Source organism: Citrus sinensis, chromosome 5, assembly GCF_022201045.2.
Source record: "Citrus sinensis cultivar Valencia sweet orange chromosome 5, DVS_A1.0, whole genome shotgun sequence".
Classification (NCBI taxonomy): domain Eukaryota; kingdom Viridiplantae; phylum Streptophyta; class Magnoliopsida; order Sapindales; family Rutaceae; genus Citrus; species Citrus sinensis.
Genome location: NC_068560.1, coordinates 24729711 through 24754125, shown reverse-complemented (window position 1 = coordinate 24754125; position 24415 = coordinate 24729711). Strand labels below are relative to the sequence as shown.

The window sequence follows — 24415 nt, the reverse complement described above, 5'->3', positions numbered from 1 at the left end:
CAGACCCCTTTAAAGTAAAACGTAAAATTAAGTTCGACTCTTGCATGTTTGAAACGTGTAATTAAATTCTTAGACGCGTGTGCTTTGAGAGTTTAATCGGGATTTATATTTATGACACAAGAATTTGTACGTATTGATCGTCGTCTGACATCACGGAAATGCATAATTATGATCTTAAAAAATTAGAAGTTGTTTTTATCTAAATTTGATGCGTTCAATTTATCAAGTATCGCGTTGTACGATAAAGAAATGAAAATTTAAATATGTAACACATGGATTGTAAAAAAAAACACATCATTTCATAACTAAATCGATTTTAATTTCATTGTTTAGAATTTAAATTAAGGTGTTCTCTAAATATTGAAGTGCATCCATAAATTAGATAAGAGTTGAGATAGCCCCACCATATCCAAACATTTTAGAATTTTAATTAACAACTAGGATTTGTTTAATTCTCCACCTAATAGGAAGAAAAGGTTGAAGATTGTCAAATGCAATGATCGTATCAATGAACGAAGAGAATCCTTGTTGCTGCAACGTCACTCTCTAATGATCATATAAATGTAAAACTCTTAATATTTACTGTCACCGCTACATATTTACTTACGGTTACTAATTTACTATTGTTGTTGCCATGACAATATGACATTATTGTTTAAACATTAAACTTATTACTAACACAACAATAATGAGCTATTATTGAAAAATTACAATAACAATAGAGTTTTCAATTACAAAAATTTTCTCTTCACAAGAGGAAAAAGCTTAGGTTACACAACAATAATTGTCAACTAACTAGATCGTAAGTAATTGTAACTAGAATTTTCCGAATTTAAACTCTGTAGGCTTTTACAAAATAAGCAATGAATTTCCATATTTGCATTCAATTCCATGACGACTTAAACCAGTAGAAAATTGAAAATAAGTCTAAATAGATTGAAGACATAAAAAAAAAATCATTTAAAATATTTCAAAGTATTAATTCTTTTGTTATTTATTACAAGGGATTTCATTATTATTATTTTAAAATTTAATGCAGTGTATTTATTATGTAGTGCAATTAATTAAAAAAAATGAAGGTGAGGAATATCACCACCCTAATCAAATTTAGCCCGGTAACTATTATCTTTTCATTAAAAAAAATTAAGCAAAAAATAATTCTTATTTAATAACCGAAGCTTTTTACTTTTGTGAAGAGAAAATTTTATTTTTCTCCCTAAAACATATATTACAAACACCTTAAACCAAAATTATGGTTATGGATAAGGCGGAAACATGGGCAAAAAGAAAAACTTGAAAAAGATAAAGAATAGTAGATGATATTTGGCTATGCAGCATAGATAATTTATGTTTTGGTCCTCTAAAATTTATAGTATAACAACCTATACTTTAATGAGAAAAGAAGGTATGAACCACTTAATCTAAAAGTGGTTGATACTTTTTAATCTATTATATTGTTCAGTGAATAAATGTCACCTCACATATATTTTTATTTTCAAACATTATACGACTGTTAATTTTATCCATTGTCCATTTTATAAATAGAATTTAAACTCAAGACCTCTTATATGAACTTAAAAAATTTTATTAACTGAACTAATGACATTCTCAAATACCTCATCCAATAAATGGGGTTGATATACTATTTAGAAAATATAGTGGTTCAGTTAGTATTATTAATGTTTAATTTCTTCTTTAAATTTGAGTGAACGTAATTTTTTCTCTTTCGAAATATAAGTGGAGTTGGTGTCCTGTGAATATTAGAGATGGTAACAATTTATGGGGTAATGCTATATAAAATTTAATAAAAATTAGTGCTAATAATTATTTGATTGTAAATATCAATTGTAGTCTCATATAATATGATTTAAAAAAAAAGCATTTTTCATTTTGGTGAAAAAGAATTTCAGCCAATGCACATGGAAATCAATTGTTTAAAAAGTTTGATAATGGGCTGCGGGCCTAAGTTTGGGTTTGGTTCTGAGGCCCTACTGACTACCAGACCAGCAGACCCAAGTGAATAGTTTCAAGATCCAAACACCGAACGGCGTCGAATGGCTATGCGGCCCTGCGGGCACGGACTAGAGAGCTACCGGCTGACGGGTGATGAGATGGCACACGCTCATAAGTCTTAACATGTTATCATATCACGCCCCTTCAATCGAACTTCTCCGGTATCCTTACATATTTTGAACGGAATATGTGTTTGACTTAATGGCATATTAAAATTTGTGGATGTGCATTGATATTTTGTCAAAACTTAGTGGTGGCGATGTAAATTGACTATTTTAACAATATTTAAATTAGGCCTTCATTTACTATTGAGGTTAAGAAATTGTAATTTAAAAATTATATCATTAAAATATTTAGTAAGTACTAATTATTATTGTTTGGAAGTTATGTTAAGTTAGTTTTATATTTGGATGTTATAAAACCTATAATATTTTTAATAATTTTATTAAAATTATTATTTAAAAATTAGATTTATTACACGCTATCAATTTTAATTTCGTAGTTATCTCTTTATTTACACAATATCAATTTTAATTTCGTAGTTACCTCTTTGTTTACACAATAATTCTATCTTAAAACTATGTCACGTTAATACCAAATAAGACTTAGGTTAATTTAAAGATTGAATTGAACATTACGTCTTTCGTGTGATGGTTGGGCATGTTTGATGACATGCAGAACCTTATGTGCGTATATCGATATTTATCAAAACTACTGGGCATATTAAAAATTAACCCAAAATTAAGGGAAAAAAAGAAACAAAAAAGAAAAACTAATCGCCAAACTAAACATAACTAACACCCCCACCACCGCACCAGGCCGCCACCACCATCACACCTTCACAGTTAGCGTGGCGATCACGACGACCTCAATCCTCATCGTCACCGTCGTCAGCCCCTTTCTTGAATCGCGACACCACCCGTACGTCACCATCGGTGGTTGCAGCACACTACCGCGCCGCCGCTCAAAACCTCACGCTCTATATTCTGCATTGCATGCAATTGCGGAGAAAGAAGGGCAAAAAAGAGAAACAAAAATGGGAAGACGCGGCAGAGCTTGCGTGGTGGTTCTAGGCGATCTCGGGCGCAGTCCTCGTATGCAGTATCAAGCTCTCTCTCTCGCTCGTCAGGTAATTTTATCACATACACAGATAGATACCATACATACATGTACACGTGTCGAAGATCTGATGGTTGTTATTGTTCTTTCAGTATTTTGTATGCTTAATTCGTTTGATTAAATGTAATTGTTGAATGATAGAGTTTTGCTTATGATATTAAACCCGGAGGAAGCTTCTTGTTCTAGTTCAGTACAACTTGGTCATAATGCTTACTATTTAGCTTATCTTTGATGAGATTCATTTCAGCATTAAGGGTTCAATTTGTAGTCACGTATGTGATTCATGTCCAATTCACTTTGAGCTTATGATTTGATAATACTAGTGAAGTTATTTTATAACGATTTCATGTCTCCTCTATGGCATTTTCTATGTTGTTTTCAGTCTATTACTCAAAGATTTTCGTATGATTGATCTTTGAGTTTTTTTTATTTATATATTGCAGATGTCTCTTGAAGTTGACGTTGTTGCTTATGGAGGTATATATTTCTAAACAAGATAATTTACGTAGAATTTCTTCTTTTCAATTCACCCATGGGCATGATGCAACAACATTACAGATGGTGCACCCTCATGTTTGTAGAATTGTTAATTTTGTTTCATCACTTGCAAGAACTGAATTTGGTTGGTAGATGCTGGGTCGAAGGGCTATTTGTAACTAGTTTATTTCTTTATGAGAGTGATAGAGTGTACTAATGCGATTTGAATTTTCGGATAGGTTCGAAGCCTCATGCTGCTATTCTTGAGCATCCATCTATTCATATTCACACAATGGTACTAACATGGTCAAATCTTGTGAGGATGAGATTTTTGGTTCATTAAATTTTGTATAATTTGTCTTTTCCTTCTAAAATAAATCGCAGACACAGTGGCCAACTATTCCTCGAGGCTTACCAAAGGTGCTTAAACCCGTACTGCTTCTGCTGAAGCCATTGATTCAGTTTTTCATGCTTCTTTGGTTTCTTTGCGTAAAAATTGCATCTCCTGATGTATTTTTGGTGCAGGTGAGCTTTTCATTTACTTAGAGGAAATTTGGTGTTTCTTTTACAATGCAGTTGTGATACTTATGACTGATTCTTTCATCATCTGCCCCTATCCTTGACCTGTCTCATTCCTATTAAGAAAGTCCTTTTTAACTTCTTGTCTTTCATGGTCTTTGCTTATGTAGAATCCCCCTTCTGTTCCAACCTTAGTGGCTGTAAAATGGGCAAGTTCACTTAGACGATCAGCATTTATCGTCGATTGGCATAATTTTGGATATACGTTGCTCAGTTTGTCCCTTGGAAGAAGAAGTCACTTTGTTTCAATATACCGATGGTACCAATATAGTTCACATTTACATATTTCTTTTCTTAATACAACTATCTTTAGCTGCTCTGATGTAGCTTTTCTGTGCTTAGGATTGAGAAGTATTATGGGAAGATGGCAAATGGTTGTCTTTGTGTAACACAAGCAATGCAACATGAATTGGCTCAAAACTGGGGAATTAAGTAAGAGGGTCAGCTCAAAGTCACAATTCTTTTCCACAATATAACTTTTTATGTAGTATTCTGATGATGAATTTTTTCTTTTTGGGTCAAATTGATAGAGCCACTGTATTGTATGATCAGCCTCCTGAATTCTTTCATCCTACATCACTTGAGGAGAAGCATGAGGTAAATTACATGTTTCAAAGCAAAGATCTGATCCAGAATAATTGATCCGAAAAAACATTTATAAATTGTGGATTACTTTTAGTTGTTCTGTAGATTGAACAAGATCCTACATCAGCCTCTGGGTGTTCAAGATTGTGTCAGTAATGGTGAGTTTGATCAACAAGTAATTCTGTATTTCTGTATTTCCCATATTTGATAATGATTAGCAATTCTTTGCTCTATCAATTTTCGCTAGCAGGAATGGAAGGCCAGAAGGCAGATGAGACTATATTCACTAGTCTGGCTGGCATTGATGTTTTCTTGAAGCCAAACAGACCTGCCCTTGTTGTAAGCAGCACAAGTTGGTGAGCTCATCTTTGCAAATTTTTTACTAGTGAAAACACTTGGCAAATGTATATGTTACACATTGCTTTGGTATTTCTTGTCAATGATGTTGATTCTTGCTTGTTGGTGCCTTTTTATTACTACTGCATATTGTGTCTTTATAGTGTCCACGGTTATATAGCATAAATGCCACTTTGTGCATTAGCATATTGGCGGCGATTTTTTTTTCTTCTTCTTATTGAATTTATTCTTCTTATTCACATAAATTCATTACAAATATTCTTCTTATTGAACTTTGGTGAGATTGGTGACTTAGTGTAGGTAATGACCTGTTTTTTCAGGACTCCAGATGAAGATTTTGGTATTCTTTTGGAAGCAGCACTAATGTATGATAGACGTGTTGCTGCAATACTGAATGAAGATGATTCAACTAATGACGAGGCTTTTTTGAAGGAAATTTCTGATGGAAAGCAATACCTATACCCTAGGTTGTTGTTCATAATTACAGGTAATAATTCTTCCGCTTCTTAAGCAATGACAATAACCACAAGGGCAACTATTTACTTTGGATTTGTCTTTCTCCATTAAGGCAAAGGGCCTGACAAGGAAAGGTATGAAGAGAAAATAAGGAGGTTACGCCTCAAACGAGTGGCATTCCGTACCATGTGGCTGTCAGCTGAAGACTATCCATTGCTTCTTGGTAGGTCATTTTCTTCTCACTTGAGTGCTCTTTTCTCTTTTCCATTTCTACTCTCCCCACCCATCCCCTTTCTTGTTCTTGGGTGTTCTCAGTCTGTATCCTGTTTTGCAGTTTCTTTACTTTTTCTTCGAGTAGTTTATTTAATTTATCTTTCCCATATTTATAGGGTCAGCAGACTTAGGAGTTTGTCTGCATACTTCATCATCAGGGCTGGACCTCCCCATGAAAGTGTGTTATTGTTGGCATTCCCGTTATAGCTTGAAGTTGTATGTTCATGTTAAAAAATGAAAAAGGAGTTGCAGCTATAAAAGGAATCTCTCACTTTACACCATTCACTGAAATTTCTGATATTGGCTTCCAGGTTGTGGACATGTTCGGTTGTGGACTGCCTGTTTGTGCTGTTTCTTACTCTTGGTAAATCCTTGTTTCTTATCTCTTCAGTAACTTCTGTATGATGGTCTCTTTAGTGATGCTATATTTTTTTTAATGCTGCATTCTCTTTGGCAATGACATTACTGCATTGACCGTATGCAGCATTGAAGAACTAGTTAAAGTGGAGAAAAATGGCCTTCTCTTTTCATCATCTTCAGAGCTAGCTGATCAACTTTTGGTAAGTTTGTCTGATGTGCACAATGTATGCTAATTCATCAATTTGAGAAATGACAGATTCAAGGTCTGTTACCTTATCATTAAGCCAAGTTCTTAGAAGATTCTTTAGGCTGATATTCTGATCTTTCCACTATTAAATCCGTGCAGATGCTCTTTAAGGGCTTTCCAGATGACTCTGATGTTCTAAAGAAGTTGAGGAATGGTACATTGGAAATGGGCTTGTCTGCAAGGTGGGCTACTGAATGGGAAGAGCATGCCAAGCCGCTGATAACAGAGGTAATTTCATTCTTGTAAGATGTCTGTAATTGTCTCTGTCATTTTTGCATAATGATAGTCATTAGGTCTATATAGGGCTGGCACATACACCATTCACTTATTGTACTATCTCTAATTCCTAGCTTTTTGTCACATCTCTTGCACCTTGAAGTGCCTTGTCTTCTTTTACATTGCATATGCTCGTGAAACTCCTCAACAAAAGGGATTTGAACCTGCAGGTTATTTCTCAATTTGATGATTGACATTGGGTCTTCAGAACAATCTAAAGTCTGATGACAGCAGATTCAGTGAGTTTATTCTGTACTGAATTATAGTAATATACATCACATGAAGTATGCGATAGTTCCCCCAATTTGCAACTGAAATAGTTTGTTTACAAATCATAATGAGTAAGTACTAAGGTGGTGTTTGGTTTGAAGAAAAATAAGGAAATGAGAGGAGAGGAAAGTGGAAGAAAGGAGAGGAAAATATATTGAAATTCTTTTCTTATGTTTGATTTGTTATAAAATTATACAAAGGAAATGTCTTATTTTTTATTTGGACAATTTCACCCTTTAGTGTTAAACTTTCAATATTTATCATAAATATAATTCAAAAAATCAAACAATAAATTTATTGAATATACTATATAAATAACTAATAAAAAAATTATTTTAAATAATATAATTATATTTATAAATAAACTTAATTTTAAAAGTTTATTAACATAATTTTATTTTATAATTAGTTTAATTTAATTTGTTTCTAAATAAATTATGACATAAAACAAACAATTTCTAAATTAATAGATTATAATTTTAAAATTTTGTTTGAAAAACAATAAAAAAAATAATATATATATATATATATATATAAATTATGTTCTCGATTTTTGCCCTAATATCAATAGGATGTCTAAACCTTTGCATGATAGGTTGAAAAAGAATCTTGTCGCATGGTCAGAAGAACATACCAAAGTTGTTAGATTAATAAAGCAATCTGTAAAAAATATTCCATGTTTATTTCTTGCAAATCCTGCATTACCTAAAATTGTTGAAACTGATGCATCTGACATAGGTTATGGAGGTATATTGAAACAAAAAGAAAATGATAAAGAACTGATAGTACAATAGAGCTTCTCTCTCTACTTCTCCCCCTTCTCTCTAAAAAACCTCTCTCTCCGAAGGGTTCCAAAGAAATTTTCTGTTTACACAATAGTTCTATCACAAGAGCTTTGGGTGATCAGACTAGTTCTTTACCTTCAATCTTCCCGTTTTTCAATCTTCCCTTCTGGAAAGATTTGAAAATTTGTAAAAGCCAGAAAGCAAAAATGTATGTTTAAATTCAGTTCTTTAAATTTCAATGTAATTGATACCAGAAGGAAATCGGATCGAAGGATGGATGTGCTTTCGTAGGATTTCAATATTAAAACTCTAATTAAACAATTAATGGATCGGCTTTTCCAAATTTTAAAATAATAAATTACCAGCTTTGATTATGGAGTTCTTTAGGTCATACAGTGATCAAACAAATTTGAACGTGGTTAGTCAGATTTTAATAACTAATTGGTACGTGGCGTTGTTAAACCAGATCGATGCTACACAAAGTGAAGCCTTTGGACCCAGATCTGACTTAGAACAGATCAATAGTCCGCACGTTCGGGTTTCCAGCCGATATACCAACTTAGTTTTATTTTACCAAATAAAGTTAAGCTACTTTAAACGTGGTTGATTCTTTTTATTGGGCTATTATCAGATTTAAATTAGGTTCTTTTAAAGGTTTGGGTACATACACAGTACCAGATCCGGATCCCGGAAATGGTGCTCTGAAGGAATGGAGGAAGAAGAGAAGATTTACAACTGAGGATCGAGATCCGGTCTCTTTGCCTCAGAGGAATGTAGAATTTATATGGCAGATCTGATACAGATCAGTCTGCAAACATGCTTTGAAAAGAAAAATGCTTTAAAATAAATTGCTGAAATTTAAATGTGCATAAAATTAAATTGCAGAAAAGTAAATGCTTTAAAGTAAATTGCAAAAATTTAAATTACATTGAAATTTAAAGAACTGAATTTAAACATACATTTTTGCTTTCTGGCTTTTACAAATTTTCAAATCTTTCCAGAAGGGAAGATTGAAAGACGGGAAGATTGAAGGTAAAGAACTAGTCTGATCACCCAAAGCTCTTGTGATAGAACTATTGTGTAAACAGAAAATTTTTTTGGAACCCTTCAGAGAGAGAGGTTTTTTAGAGAGAAGGGGGAGAAGTAGAGAGAGAAGCTCTGAAAAATGAGAAATGAAAAACCTGAGGAGTCTGAGTCTTCCTCTCGGTTTATATACAAAAATCTTTAAACTGTTCACTGTAGCGGGACTTTAAGTGCACAGTAACATCTGGAACTCTGCACTGTTCACTGTAGCGGGTTTTTAAGTGCACAGTAACAATTGGATCGTATCTTTGAATAGTAGATGCTTTGTACATATACAGAAATACAGACTGACGTACAATACGGGTGAAGAGACATGTGCGCTCTCACTTGTGTCCAGGGGACCACCCGAAAAAAAAAAACTTCTTTTCTTTTTCTTTTCTCTTTTTTTTTTTAAAGTAAATAATCAAATAATTATTTACAATGCTTTATCGGAGAGAAAATGCCAAAACAGTCATCTTCATTATCGTCTCCGAGAGAAATGAAAGGCTCTTCATCATCATCAACATCTTCATCTTCATCTTCAGAGGAATCTGCAGCTGAGGACTTTGATCGTGAGGCGAGGAGCTGTTCCATGGCTTTGAAATACTCATCTTCAGTTTTGGCGCTTGCCAAAAGAGACTGGGCTTTGGATTTTTGGGTTAGGAAGGTCTGTTGGGCTTTAGAGGCATCCAGGGTTGGTTGTAGGAGGTTTTTAGAGGAGAGCCAATCTTTGATCATGTTGACAGTCAATTTGGACTGTTCATCAAATTTTGACCACCATTTGACTTTAAAGGTTCTTTGAAGGATGACTTGGGATTCTTGGGTGTGGAAACGGAGGTTCCACGAACAGACCCATGGTAGGAAGAAATTTGCACAAAAGCAAAGAAAGGGGGGAAATCTTTTTTCTGAGACAGAGGGTAAATAATGGGCTTTGAAGAGGTTTAGGCAATTTGTAGCGTTTGGTGTTAGGATTTGTGGAATTGGGCCAAAAAGATTCCACCAATGCTGAAACCAATTTGGAAGGCTTTGAACGGTTATCTTTGTGTTGAAGAAAAATAACAAAGAATGAGATTTTTTAGGGTTTTGGATCAAAAAAGGTGTTATACCATGCTTGTTGGTAATCCCAGTAGGAAAAAGTCCGACAATGTGGTAAACGGGTTTCAAAATTTAGAGGGAAGGTTTTAAAATTGTGGAGTAGGTCACCCCACTGATTTGGGCTTAATACTTTTAGGATTGTGGCCGTGGAATAAGCCGGTTCTGTATGGGCTTTGTCAAGAAAGAAATGTTTGAATTTAACTGATTCAGTTATTTCCAAAATGCTTTGATAATAAGACTGAGGTTTTGTCAAATCCCATGGTTTGAAAAACCAGCCTTTGGGAAAAAACTTTGAAATACTTTGAAAAGGATCAGAATGGTAAAATCCATCTTCTAGAGAAAGAATGTTTTGAAAATGGGTTTTATCAAACCAATCGGAGGTTTTCTTTGAAGGTGTTGGCTGAGAAAGCACAATTTGGGAGGATGAGCTTTCAGCAGAGACAACAACATTTTGGGAAGAGGGTTTTGTAATTTCAATTTCTTTTTGTGGAGAAATTTGGCTTTGAGAAAGGTTTTGGAGGGCTAGCATGAGCTCAAGTGATTTTGTAATGGAACTCATCCATTGCTTTACTTGGTCATCAGAAGAAATAGATTTGTATTGGGCTCCATGTTCTTCAACCATTTCAATCCAAGATTTAATGGGCATGGCAGAAGAGAGTAGTTTTTCTTTAGAAGGGGTAGACTGGGGTTCTTTAGAAGGTTCTTGAGGACCAGAAACTTTGAGAACTGCTTTACCTTTGTCTTTCTTCTTTGGCGGCATTATCTGTTTTGAAGAAATTCTCTGGTTAGAAAATCAGGAACAAAATTTTTGTCACCTTTAATAAATTCAATATCAAAATCAAAAACACTTAAAATAGCTTGCCATCGTGCAAAAATCTGTTTTGATGCAATGTTTTGAACATCTTTTTCTAAAACATGTTTTGCAGCTTTGCAATCAATTCTAAGTAAAAATTTTTGATTTAGTAAATCACTTTGGAATTTAGATATGCATAAAACAATAGAAAGAATTTCTTTTTTGATAGTAGAATAATTTCTCTGGCAAGCATTCCAATGCGCAGAAACATATTGTACTATCTGTTCTTTATCATTTTCTTTTTGTTTCAATATACCTCCATAACCTATGTCAGATGCATCAGTTTCAATAATTTTAGGTAATGCATGATTTGCAAGAAATAAACATGGAATATTTTTTACAGATTGCTTTATTAATCTAACAACTTTGGTATGTTCTTCTGACCATGCGACAGGATTCTTTTTCAACCTATCATGCAAAGGTTTAGACATCCTATTGATATTAGGGCAAAAATCGAGAACATAATTTAGACTACTAAGAAATCTTTGTAATTGGGTTTTGTCCAAAATCTTGTCTGGGAATTTATCTGCAAACAAAAGAGATCTTTCAATTGGGGTGATAGTTCCTTTGGAAATATGATGACCTAGGAACCGGACTTTTGTTTGAAATAAAGAAATTTTTGAACTAGAAAGGGCTAACCCAGCTTTTTTAGTAACAAGGTGGAAAATCTTTAAATGTTTGAAATGTTGGTCAATACTTTGAGAAAAAATCAATACATCATCAATGTAAACAATGCAAAACTCAGAATAGGGATTATAAATATCGTTCATGATTCTTTGAAATTCTGAGGGTGCATTTTTCAAACCAAAAGGCATTACTGTCCATTCGTATTGTCCAAAAGGAACAGTAAAAGCTGTTTTATAACGATCTTTAGGATGGATTTGTATTTGCCAAAAACCAGACTTCATATCAAATTTAGAAAAAATGAAAGCTGAACAGAGTTTTTGGAGCAAATCTTTTTTATTAGGTATTGGGTACCTAATCCATTTTAAAGCTTTATTCAAAGGTTTGTAATTTATCACAAGTCTAGGAACGCCTCTTTCAATTTCAGAATTTTTGTTGACATAAAAAGCGGCACAAGACCATGGTGATCTGGATTTTACAATGAGTCCTTTATTTTCAAGATCATTAATCTCATCTTTACAATGTTGTTCCAAATCCATGTTCATTTGGATTGGACGTGCTTTGGTGGGTATTTGTTTTTCATCAAAAGAATTTTCATAAGGCAAATCTACCAAATGTTGTTTCCTGTTCCAAAAAGCAGATGGTAAATCAGCACATATTTCTTTTTCAATAAGGCTTTTGAAATCGAGGATTTTTCTTTGTATAAAATCACTTTGTAGTTGTCTTTCAACTCTTTGGAAATTTAAATCCTTTTGTAAACAAAATAAATCATCTTGTTTGGATTTAAGAATGGCATTGATTTTGTTTTGGTAAACAGAACAAGCTTTGACAATGTTTAGATTCCTAGTTTTTGGCTTTTCAATAAACGAGAAAACAAGGTCTCTGGATTTTGCTTTGAAATATATACCATCATAATTGACAGCATATGGGGTTATAAGATTTATAAAAGGGGTTCCTAAAATGATAGCATGGTGTATATCATTTGTAAGAACAAAAGAAGTTTTAAATTCAATTTTATTATTATAAATCGAGGCTTCAACTTTGGAACTAACATTCAATTTTGAATTGTTAGCGGCAGAAAGTCTTTCTTTTGTTTTTTCATGAAATCTTTTGGGGACGATCTCTTCTCTGATGCAATTTAAATCGGCGCCAGTATCAAAAAGGGCAATGGCGTCCATTGCAAAATCATCAGAAAAGATTAAAGTGACTTTAATCAAATACTTTCTTGTGGTGATTTGTTTCAAAACAAATAGGAAATCATTGGGTACTGACTCAATGTTTTCCACTTTTATTTCATCACCATTATCAGGATTAGATTCATTATCTGAATTATCCTGCAAATGTTTTTGTAAAAGAAGTTGGATAGTCTCAGCATCACTTTTTTGTTTTTCTTTTAAATCTCTGATTTCACATTTAATTTCTTTTATCTCTTTCTGAAGATCCTGGATATTAGGAACCATCTTTTTTGTTTTCTTTTTATCCAAAATTTGAGTAAGATCATACGAATTCTTTTTGATAATTGGAACTTTAGAAATCTCAGCAGAGGTTCCGGCTTTGTCGGAATCCATAGTTTTCAAAAGTTTATCAAGATAATCCTTTTGAAGATTTGGATCAGAAATATGCTTTACAAGTTCAAGAAAAATTTCTTGGTCTTTAGTTAAAACATTGATTTTCTTTAAATAGGAATCTGAATCAGAATCGCTGCTGCTAGATGCAGAGGTGTCTGAATCAAATAACTCATCTACTTGGAGGGGGTCACTATCTCCCGTCATGGAAGACTCAGAGTCTGAAGACTCTATAAGGAGGGGGGCTATTTTGGAAAGGATGTCTTCATTGAGGTCAAGCTCTTGGAGTCTTTTGTTCATTCTGCAAAATTTTACAGTATGACCTTTCATGCCACATTTAAAACATGTAGCATCTTTGAAATTGAATGGGGTTTTAGGTTTGGCTTTAAACTCTTTCTTTTTAGAAAAACTATGTTTCTTATAAGGCCTTGAAGGTTTCTTATAAGGAAGTTTCCTAAAATCATGAAAGGATTTCCTATGGCTCTTAGACTTGTAATGTTTCTTATACGGTTTCGAAGAACACTTACCATTACAAGTTTTGGAAGTAGAAGCTTTAAAGGGGTCATAGTTGAATTGCTTACAGAAACTACCTAACTCTTGCTTAGATCTCCTAAGCTCCTGCTTCAGACGTTTCTGTAATTTCAAATCTTGACAGATCTTTAAACCTTCTTTATTGACAAAACTGACTAGTTCACCATAAGTGAGCTCGTCATAAGGAATACGATTGTCATAAAGAGCTTTGATGGAATTCCTAACCTTTTCTCCCAATAGGGTAGGTAAACCTGCAAGGAATTTTTCCTTCCAAGTTACATGATTTGCATCATCCCTAAGGAAGAGTCTAGTAAAGAAAGTTGTTTTGTATTCTTGGAAATCACTGAGTTTTCTACACCTTAAATTGTGTAGTAACTCGGCGTTTTTGTCCCTAAGGTGAGAAGGGTCACCTATGAAATGAAGGGAAATGGTCAAAATCAGGGTGACAACAGCATCCTGAATTGGGTTATTGAATTCGTCAAGAATGGGAGCGCCATTCTCATCGGTTTGGATGGCATTTAAGATGTCTAATTGCTGCAATTTAGTGAGAAGATGATCCCACCATCCTTTAAGTTGACCAGTAAAACCTGCAATTAGGATTTCTGCAATGGCCTTGTCAGAAGTTCCTGATTGGGTTTTATAGGCATTGGCTGCTATGGTCATTTGCTGTAATACACCTAGAATGTTGTATTCAGACATTCCATCTATATTCCACTCATAGACAGAGGATGCATTATATCGAGCTTGATTTAATGCACTAGGCCTGTTGTCTATAGTCAAATCAGGTGGAGATTTGGAAGTAGGGATAGCAAGTTCCCAATGGATTTTATTGGCTTTTGAAACAGGTTCTTCGGTAAAGGCTTCTAAGTCAGAAGAGGCAATAGAAGTTTGGTCATCTTTCTCTAATACTCCAATCTTGCTAGATTGAGGAGTATCAGGGGCTATTTGAACTTTGCTAGATGAGGAAGAAGTAGCTGCTATCCTATCTAATTGTTCTCTGATGGCTTTGGTAAAATCCGATTTTGATTCATTGGCAAGCTTTTGGCTAGTTTTCGAAACCTGAAAGGGTTTGAAAATAGGTTCCTTAAGCTTTTTATCAAAATCTGACTTTAAAGGAATAGGCTTTGGACTAGGAGAAACAAATATGGTTGATTGTTGGAATTGGTTTTCTATCCTAGTCAACTGTTTTCCTATAGTATTTAAGTTAGTATTACAGAAATTATTCTGTTGAATAATACTACTTAAATTACTATCAGTATCATTAGGCTTAGGGATTTTGTAAGGTGAAGCCCTAATTTCTATAGGAGGTTCGCCGTGGTCAACGGTTACACTTCGGAGGGGTGGATGCTCAGAATCGACAGTTCTATTACTTTCGGAGAGTTTCCATTCAGTGGTCTTTTTCCTAATAGTAATAGGGTTTGACTCTTTGAAGGGGTAAGAGATGTTGTTATTAGAAGAATATATCTCGAACCAATCAAAAAACAATATATGAACTTGATGAAGATTCACAAATTCATAATAGGTTTGTTGGATTTCTTTCCTTTGATTTAAAAAGTGTTCGAAAAACCAAAGTCTTTTTTCTTTGTTTAAATCAGAATAAAAATCTTTATGCAGAAAAGCTTTATCCAATTCAAATTCCTTTTTAATGACATTAATTACATTTTCTGTAACGGCAGAAAATGTAGGGGAAGTTGGAGGAGAAGGTTCCTGCTCTTCCTGTCTTTGTTCATGTTGACTACTAGTGTAAATAGGGTGAGGAACACTAGTGGCATAGTCAACAGATCGTATAGAAGTGCTAGGTATATCTGAAGTTGAAAACTTGGGTTGACTTTGAAAAGGAAGATTTATAACGGAAGGGACTTTTGTAAATTTCCTTTCTGATGAAGGAATGCTTGAGCACGATGTTCTATCAGAAAATCTGGATAAGGTGGATCTTCTGAATGACAATTTAACTTTTCCATCGGAATACTGAGTCACATTTTGCAACTCTGTATTAGGCTCAAGTTGTTTTGGAATCGCTGGTGGAGCGGCTCCTTCAAGAATCCACTCTTCTGGAAGATGGACATCTTTCCATTGAATAGGCTTTGGGATGACTGTGTTGGCTCTAGACAAATCAGTCTGCAAGAGAAGAGTCTCATCTCTTTTTGATTGGAATTTATGTTGTGTACTGAATGCAGTGATCATTGCCTTATACGAGATTTTGAAAATTAAGGCAACTGGGATGGATCCCTCAATCATATTATAATTATGAGTTTTGATTTGTAGGATCATGCTTTTCAAAATATTTTTATCTTTAAGTGAAATTGTTATGTTTGGATAACAATCAAATGAAATTGGACATTTACAAAGACTGGATTCGATGCTACTTAGCAAAGAATCATCAAAAGAGATGAATTGCCCATCTCTTAGGACAGCAAGGATAGAAGTATCCAAGCCTTCTTTGGTTAAGGGTTTTATTCCGACTTGAATAAGACCGATGTGAACATAATTGAAATTCTTTTCTTTTAATTTCTTTAAAGAATGCTCAGAAAACAAGTGAATTGTTTCAAATGGATTTGAAAGAGTTATGTCACGTTCTTCAGTCTTTATAATATAATCATTCTTTAAAAAATCAAGCTTTTTTGTTTTGTAAATCTTTTCTTTAGAAATTTTTGGAAGTTCCCAACAATCAATTGCTTTATCAAAGTTCTCAATAAAGAATTCTTCTGAACTCACAACATGCTTTGAAGCACTAGTCTTCCCGGAAGAAGAGCTAGAAAAGGATGATGATCTACAGTGCATAGGGTCCATGAGTAAAAACCTATGGTCTATCTATGATTTTGTCAGGATGGCTACAGGTATGGTTTTACAACCCTAAACGGATGACCTTATCCTATGGTGGGACTTACTACCAGTAAGGATTCACCATACAACAAAACTTCAAAATAAAACACAAGTCTTTAAACACAGAACTATAAACTGTTGAACACTATCCTCCCCTTGGCTCTGATACCAGAAGGAAATAGTTCTGTGTAAAACTGTTGAACACTATTTCCTTCTGGTATCAGAGCCAAGGGGAGGATAGTGTAAAACAGTTTATAGTTATGTGTTTAAAGACTTGTGTTTTATTTTGAAGTTTTGTTGTATGGTGAATCCTTACTGGTAGTAAGTCCCGCCATAGGATAAGGTCATCCGTTTAGGGCTGTAAAACCATACCTGTAGCCATCCTGACAAAATCATAGATAGACCATAGGTTTTTACTCATGGACCCTATGCACTGTAGATCATCATCCTTTTCTAGCTCTTCTTCCGGGAAGACTAGTGCTTCAAAGCATGTTGTGAGTTCAGAAGAATTCTTTATTGAGAACTTTGATAAAGCAATTGATTGTTGGGAACTTCCAAAATTTTCTAAAGAAAAGATTTACAAAACAAAAAAGCTTGATTTTTTAAAGAATGATTATATTATAAAGACTGAAGAACGTGACATAACTCTTTCAAATCCATTTGAAACAATTCACTTGTTTTCTGAGCATTCTTTAAAGAAATTAAAAGAAAAGAATTTCAATTATGTTCACATCGGTCTTATTCAAGTCGGAATAAAACCCTTAACCAAAGAAGGCTTGGATACTTCTATCCTTGCTGTCCTAAGAGATGGGCAATTCATCTCTTTTGATGATTCTTTGCTAAGTAGCATCGAATCCAGTCTTTGTAAATGTCCAATTTCATTTGATTGTTATCCAAACATAACAATTTCACTTAAAGATAAAAATATTTTGAAAAGCATGATCCTACAAATCAAAACTCATAATTATAATATGATTGAGGGATCCATCCCAGTTGCCTTAATTTTCAAAATCTCGTATAAGGCAATGATCACTGCATTCAGTACACAACATAAATTCCAATCAAAAAGAGATGAGACTCTTCTCTTGCAGACTGATTTGTCTAGAGCCAACACAGTCATCCCAAAGCCTATTCAATGGAAAGATGTCCATCTTCCAGAAGAGTGGATTCTTGAAGGAGCCGCTCCACCAGCGATTCCAAAACAACTTGAGCCTAATACAGAGTTGCAAAATGTGACTCAGTATTCCGATGGAAAAGTTAAATTGTCATTCAGAAGATCCACCTTATCCAGATTTTCTGATAGAACATCGTGCTCAAGCATTCCTTCATCAGAAAGGAAATTTACAAAAGTCCCTTCCGTTATAAATCTTCCTTTTCAAAGTCAACCCAAGTTTTCAACTTCAGATATACCTAGCACTTCTATACGATCTGTTGACTATGCCACTAGTGTTCCTCACCCTATTTACACTAGTAGTCAACATGAACAAAGACAGGAAGAGAAGGAACCTTCTCCTCCAACTTCCCCTACATTTTCTGCCGTTACAGAAAATGTAATTAATGTCATTAAAAAGGAATTTGAATTGGATAAAGCTTTTCTGCATAAAGATTTTTATTCTGATTTAAACAAAGAAAAAAGACTTTGGTTTTTCGAACACTTTTTAAATCAAAGGAAAGAAATCCAACAAACCTATTATGAATTTGTGAATCTTCATCAAGTTCATATATTATTTTTTGATTGGTTCGAGATATATTCTTCTAATAACAACATCTCTTACCCCTTCAAAGAGTCAAACCCTATTACTATTAGGAAAAAGACCACTGAATGGAAACTCTCCGAAAGTAATAGAACTGTCGATTCTGAGCATCTACCCCTCCGAAGTGTAACCGTTGACCACGGCGAACCTCCTATAGAAATTAGGGCTTCACCTTACAAAATCCCTAAGCCTAATGATACTGATAGTAATTTAAGTAGTATTATTCAACAGAATAATTTATGTAATACTAACTTAAATACTATAGGAAAACAGTTGGCTAGGATAGAAAACCAATTCCAACAATCAACCATATTTGTTTCTCCTAGTCCAAAGCCTATTCCTTTAAAGTCAGATTTTGATAAAAAGCTTAAGGAACCTATTTTCAAACCCTTTCAGGTTTCGAAAACTAGCCAAAAGCTTGCCAATGAATCAAAATCGGATTTTACCAAAGCCATCAGAGAACAATTAGATAGGATAGCAGCTACTTCTTCCTCATCTAGCAAAGTTCAAATAGCCCCTGATACTCCTCAATCTAGCAAGATTGGAGTATTAGAGAAAGATGACCAAACTTCTATTGCCTCTTCTGACTTAGAAGCCTTTACCGAAGAACCTGTTTCAAAAGCCAATAAAATCCATTGGGAACTTGCTATCCCTACTTCCAAATCTCCACCTGATTTGACTATAGACAACAGGCCTAGTGCATTAAATCAAGCTCGATATAATGCATCCTCTGTCTATGAGTGGAATATAGATGGAATGTCTGAATACAACATTCTAGGTGTATTGCAGCAAATGACCATGGCAGCCAATGCCTATAAAACCCAATCAGGAACTTCTGACAAGGCCATTGCAGAAATCCTAATTGCAGGTTTTACTGGTCAACTTAAAGGATGGTGGGATCATCTTCTCACTAAATTGCAGCAATTAGACATCTTAAATGCCATCCAAACCGATGAGAATGGCGCTCCCATTCTTGACGAATTCAATAACCCAATTCAGGATGCTGTTGTCACCCTGATTTTGACCATTTCCCTTCATTTCATAGGTGACCCTTCTCACCTTAGGGACAAAAACGCCGAGTTACTACACAATTTAAGGTGTAGAAAACTCAGTGATTTCCAAGAATACAAAACCACTTTCTTTACTAGACTCTTCCTTAGGGATGATGCAAATCATGTAACTTGGAAGGAAAAATTCCTTGCAGGTTTACCTACCCTATTGGGAGAAAAGGTTAGGAATTCCATCAAAGCTCTTTATGACAATCGTATTCCTTATGACGAGCTCACTTATGGTGAACTAGTCAGTTTTGTCAATAAAGAAGGTTTAAAGATCTATCAAGATTTGAAATTACAGAAACGTCTGAAGCAGGAGTTTAGGAGATCTAAGCAAGAGTTAGGTAGTTTCTGTAAGCAATTCAACTATGACCCCTTTAAAGCTTCTACTTCCAAAACTTGTAATGGTAAGTGTTCTTCGAAACCGTATAAGAAACATTACAAGTCTAAGAGCCATAGGAAATCCTTTCATGATTTTAGGAAACTTCCTTATAAGAAACCTTCAAGACCTTATAAGAAACATAGTTTTTCTAAAAAGAAAGAGTTTAAAGCCAAACCTAAAACCCCATTCAATTTCAAAGATGCTACATGTTTTAAATGTGGCATGAAAGGTCATACTGTAAAATTTTACAGAATGAACAAAAGACTCCAAGAGCTTGACCTCAATGAAGACATCCTTTCCAAAATAGCCCCCCTCCTTATAGAGTCTTCAGACTCTGAGTCTTCCATGACGGGAGATAGTGACCCCCTCCAAGTAGATGAGTTATTTGATTCAGACACCTCTGCATCTAGCAGCAGCGATTCTGATTTAGATTCCTATTTAAAGAAAATCAATGTTTTGACTAAAGACCAAGAGATTTTTCTTGAACTTGTAAAGCATATTTCTGATCCAAATCTTTAAAAGGATTATCTTGATAAACTTTTGAAAACTATGGATTCCGACAAAGCCGGAACCTCTGCTGAGATTTCTAAAGTTCCAATTATCAAAAAGAATTCGTATGATCTTACTCAAATTTTGGATAAAAAGAAAACAAAAAAGATGGTTCCTAATATCCAGGATCTTCAGAAAGAGATAAAAGAAATTAAATGTGAAATCAGAGATTTAAAAGAAAAACAAAAAAGTGATGCTGAGACTATCCAACTTCTTTTACAAAAACATTTGCAGGATAATTCAGATAATGAATCTAATCCTGATAATGATGATGAAATAAAAGTGGAAAACATTGAGTCAGTACCCAATGATTTCCTATTTGTTTTGAAACAAATCACCACAAGAAAGTATTTGATTAAAGTCACTTTAATCTTTTCTGATGATTTTGCAATGGACGCCATTGCCCTTTTTGATACTGGCGCCGATTTAAATTGCATCAGAGAAGAGATCGTCCCCAAAAGATTTCATGAAAAAACAAAAGAAAGACTTTCTGCCGCTAACAATTCAAAATTGAATGTTAGTTCCAAAGTTGAAGCCTCGATTTATAATAATAAAATTGAATTTAAAACTTCTTTTGTTCTTACAAATGATATACACCATGCTATCATTTTAGGAACCCCTTTTATAAATCTTATAACCCCATATGCTGTCAATTATGATGGTATATATTTCAAAGCAAAATCCAGAGACCTTGTTTTCTCGTTTATTGAAAAGCCAAAAACTAGGAATCTAAACATTGTCAAAGCTTGTTCTGTTTACCAAAACAAAATCAATGCCATTCTTAAATCCAAACAAGATGATTTATTTTGTTTACAAAAGGATTTAAATTTCCAAAGAGTTGAAAGACAACTACAAAGTGATTTTATACAAAGAAAAATCCTCGATTTCAAAAGCCTTATTGAAAAAGAAATATGTGCTGATTTACCATCTGCTTTTTGGAACAGGAAACAACATTTGGTAGATTTGCCTTATGAAAATTCTTTTGATGAAAAACAAATACCCACCAAAGCACGTCCAATCCAAATGAACATGGATTTGGAACAACATTGTAAAGATGAGATTAATGATCTTGAAAATAAAGGACTCATTGTAAAATCCAGATCACCATGGTCTTGTGCCGCTTTTTATGTCAACAAAAATTCTGAAATTGAAAGAGGCGTTCCTAGACTTGTGATAAATTACAAACCTTTGAATAAAGCTTTAAAATGGATTAGGTACCCAATACCTAATAAAAAAGATTTGCTCCAAAAACTCTGTTCAGCTTTCATTTTTTCTAAATTTGATATGAAGTCTGGTTTTTGGCAAATACAAATCCATCCTAAAGATCGTTATAAAACAGCTTTTACTGTTCCCTTTGGACAATACGAATGGACAGTAATGCCTTTTGGTTTGAAAAATGCACCCTCAGAATTTCAAAGAATCATGAACGATATTTATAATCCCTATTCTGAGTTTTGCATTGTTTACATTGATGATGTATTGATTTTTTCTCAAAGTATTGACCAACATTTCAAACATTTAAAGACTTTCCACCTTGTTACTAAAAAAGCTGGGTTAGCCCTTTCTAGTTAAAAAATTTCTTTATTTCAAACAAAAGTCCGGTTCCTAGGTCATCATATTTCTAAAGGAACTATCACCCCAATTGAAAGATCTCTTTTGTTTGCAGATAAATTCCCAGACAAGATTCTGGACAAAACCCAATTACAAAGATTTCTTGGTAGTCTAAATTATGTTCTCGATTTTTGCCCTAATATCAATAGGATGTCTAAACCTTTGCATGATAGGTTGAAAAAGAATCATGTCGCATGGTCAGAAGAACATACCAAAGTTGTTAGATTAATAAAGCAATCTGTAAAAAATATTCCATGTTTATTTCTTGCAAATCCTGCATTACCTAAAATTGTTGAAACTGATGCATCTGACATAGGTTATGGAGGTATATTGAAACAAAAAGAAAATGATAAAGAACAGATAGTACAATATGTTTCTGCGCATTGGAATGATTGCCAGAGAAATTATTCTACTATCAAAAAAGAAATTCTTTCTATTGTTTTATGCATATCTAAATTCCAAAGTGATTTACTAAATCAAAAATTTTTACTTAGAATTGATTGCAAAGCTGCAAAACATGTTTTAGAAAAAGATGTTCAAAACATTGCATCAAAACAGATTTTTGCACGATGGCAAGCTATTTTAAGTGTTTTTGATTTTGATATTGAATTTATTAAAGGTGACAAAAATTCTGTTCCTGATTTTCTAACCAGAGAATTTCTTCAAAACAGATAATGCCGCCAAAGAAGAAAGACAAAGGTAAAGCAGTTCTCAAAGTTTCTGGTCCTCAAGAACCTTCTAAAGAACCCCAGTCTACCCCTTCTAAAGAAAAACTACTCTCTTCTGCCATGCCCATTAAATCTTGGATTGAAATGGTTGAAGAACATGGAGCCCAATACAAATCTATTTCTTCTGATGACCAAGTAAAGCAATGGATGAGTTCTATTACAAAATCACCTGAGCTCATGCTAGCCCTCCAAAACCTTTCTCAAAGCCAAATTTCTCCCCAAAAAGAAATTGAAATTACAAAACCCTCTTCCCAAAATGTTGTTGTCTCTGCTGAAAGCTCATCCTCCCAAATTGTGCTTTCTCAGCCAACACCTTCAAAGGAAACCTCCGATTGGTTTGATAAAACCCATTTTCAAAACATTCTTTCTCTAGAAGATGGATTTTACCATTCTGATCCTTTTCAAAGTATTTCAAAGTTTTTTCCCAAAGGCTGGTTTTTCAAACCATGGGATTTGACAAAACCTCAGTCTTATTATCAAAGCATTTTGGAAATAACTGAATCAGTTAAATTCAAACATTTCTTTCTTGACAAAGCCCATACAGAACCGGCTTATTCCACGGCCACAATCCTAAAAGTATTAAGCCCAAATCAGTGGGGTGACCTATTCCACAATTTTAAAACATTCCCTCTAAATTTTGAAACCCGTTTACCACATTGTCGGACTTTTTCCTACTGGGATTACCAACAAGCATGGTATAACACCTTTTTTGATCCAAAACCCTAAAAAATCCCATTCTTTGTTATTTTTCTTCAACACAAAGATAATCGTTCAAAGCCTTCCAAATTGGTTTCAGCATTGGTGGAATCTTTTTGGCCCAATTCCACAAATCCTAACACCAAACGCTACAAATTGCCTAAACCTCTTCAAAGCCCATTATTTACCCTCTGTCTCAGAAAAAAGATTTCTCCCCTTTCTTTGCTTTTGTGCAAATTTCTTCCTACCATGGGTCTGTTCGTGGAACCTCCGTTTCCACACCCAAGAATCCCAAGTCATCCTTCAAAGAACCTTTAAAGTCAAATGGTGGTCAAAATTTGATGAACAGTCCAAATTGACTGTCAACATGATCAAAGATTGGCTCTCCTCTAAAAACCTCCTACAACCAACCCTGGATGCCTCTAAAGCCCAACAGACCTTCCTAACCCAAAAATCCAAAGCCCAGTCTCTTTTGGCAAGCGCCAAAACTGAAGATGAGTATTTCAAAGCCATGGAACAGCTCCTCGCCTCACGATCAAAGTCCTCAGCTGCAGATTCCTCTGAAGATGAAGATGAAGATGTTGATGATGATGAAGAGCCTTTCATTTCTCTCGGAGACGATAATGAAGATGACTGTTTTGGCATTTTCTCTCCGATAAAGCATTGTAAATAATTATTTGATTATTTACTTTAAAAAAAAAAGAGAAAAGAAAAAGAAAAGAAGTTTTTTTTTTTCGGGTGGTCCCCTGGACACAAGTGAGAGCACACATGTCTCTTCACCCGTATTGTACGTCAGTCTGTATTTCTGTATATGTACAAAGCATCTATTATTCAAAGATACGATCCAATTGTTACTGTGCACTTAAAAACCCGCTACAGTGAATAGTGCAGAGTTCCAGATGTTACTGTGCACTTAAAGTCCCGCTACAGTGAACAGTTTAAAGATTTTTGTATATAAACCGAGAGGAAGACTCAGACTCCTCAGGTTTTTCATTTCTCATTTTTCAGAGCTTCTCTCTCTACTTCTCCCCCTTCTCTCTAAAAAACCTCTCTCTCCGAAGGGTTCCAAAGAAATTTTCTGTTTACACAATAGTTCTATCACAAGAGCTTTGGGTGATCAGACTAGTTCTTTACCTTCAATCTTCCCGTCTTTCAATCTTCCCTTCTGGAAAGATTTGAAAATTTGTAAAAGCCAGAAAGCAAAAATGTATGTTTAAATTCAGTTCTTTAAATTTCAATGTAATTTAAATTTTTGTAATTTACTTTAAAGCATTTACTTTTCTGCAATTTAAT

The 24415-nt window shown here is 34.2% G+C and overlaps 2 protein-coding genes across 7 annotated transcripts in view; both read left to right on the top strand.

Annotated features, from left to right (window-relative positions):
• The window catches only part of LOC102619574 (probable RNA helicase SDE3), a 90884-nt gene that overhangs the window by 13381 nt on the left and 53088 nt on the right, over positions 1-24415 (top strand). The window lies entirely within an intron of this gene.
• LOC102618309 (UDP-glycosyltransferase TURAN) lies at positions 2790-24357 on the top strand. 6 transcript variants are annotated; one of them, XR_008054922.1, is made up of 17 exons: positions 2791-3142; positions 3576-3609; positions 3849-3904; positions 3994-4134; positions 4299-4447; positions 4531-4620; positions 4719-4785; positions 4868-4931; positions 5021-5129; positions 5451-5617; positions 5699-5809; positions 5976-6037; positions 6171-6223; positions 6344-6419; positions 6566-6694; positions 6846-6981; positions 22370-24357. XR_008054922.1 is itself a non-coding variant. In XM_052441919.1 (17 exons), exons 1-16 carry the CDS (start codon positions 3050-3052, stop codon positions 6934-6936), a joined length of 1425 nt encoding a protein of 474 aa, XP_052297879.1. In that variant the 5' UTR covers positions 2792-3049; the 3' UTR covers positions 6937-6981; positions 22370-24353. The 6 variants fall into 6 exon arrangements, 4 of the variants coding, with proteins under 4 accessions (XP_024952286.2, XP_052297879.1, XP_024952287.2 ...); XM_052441919.1 differs by having other exon boundaries at positions 2792-3142; positions 6913-6981; positions 22370-24353; XM_025096518.2 differs by lacking the exon at positions 22370-24357 and having other exon boundaries at positions 6846-7230.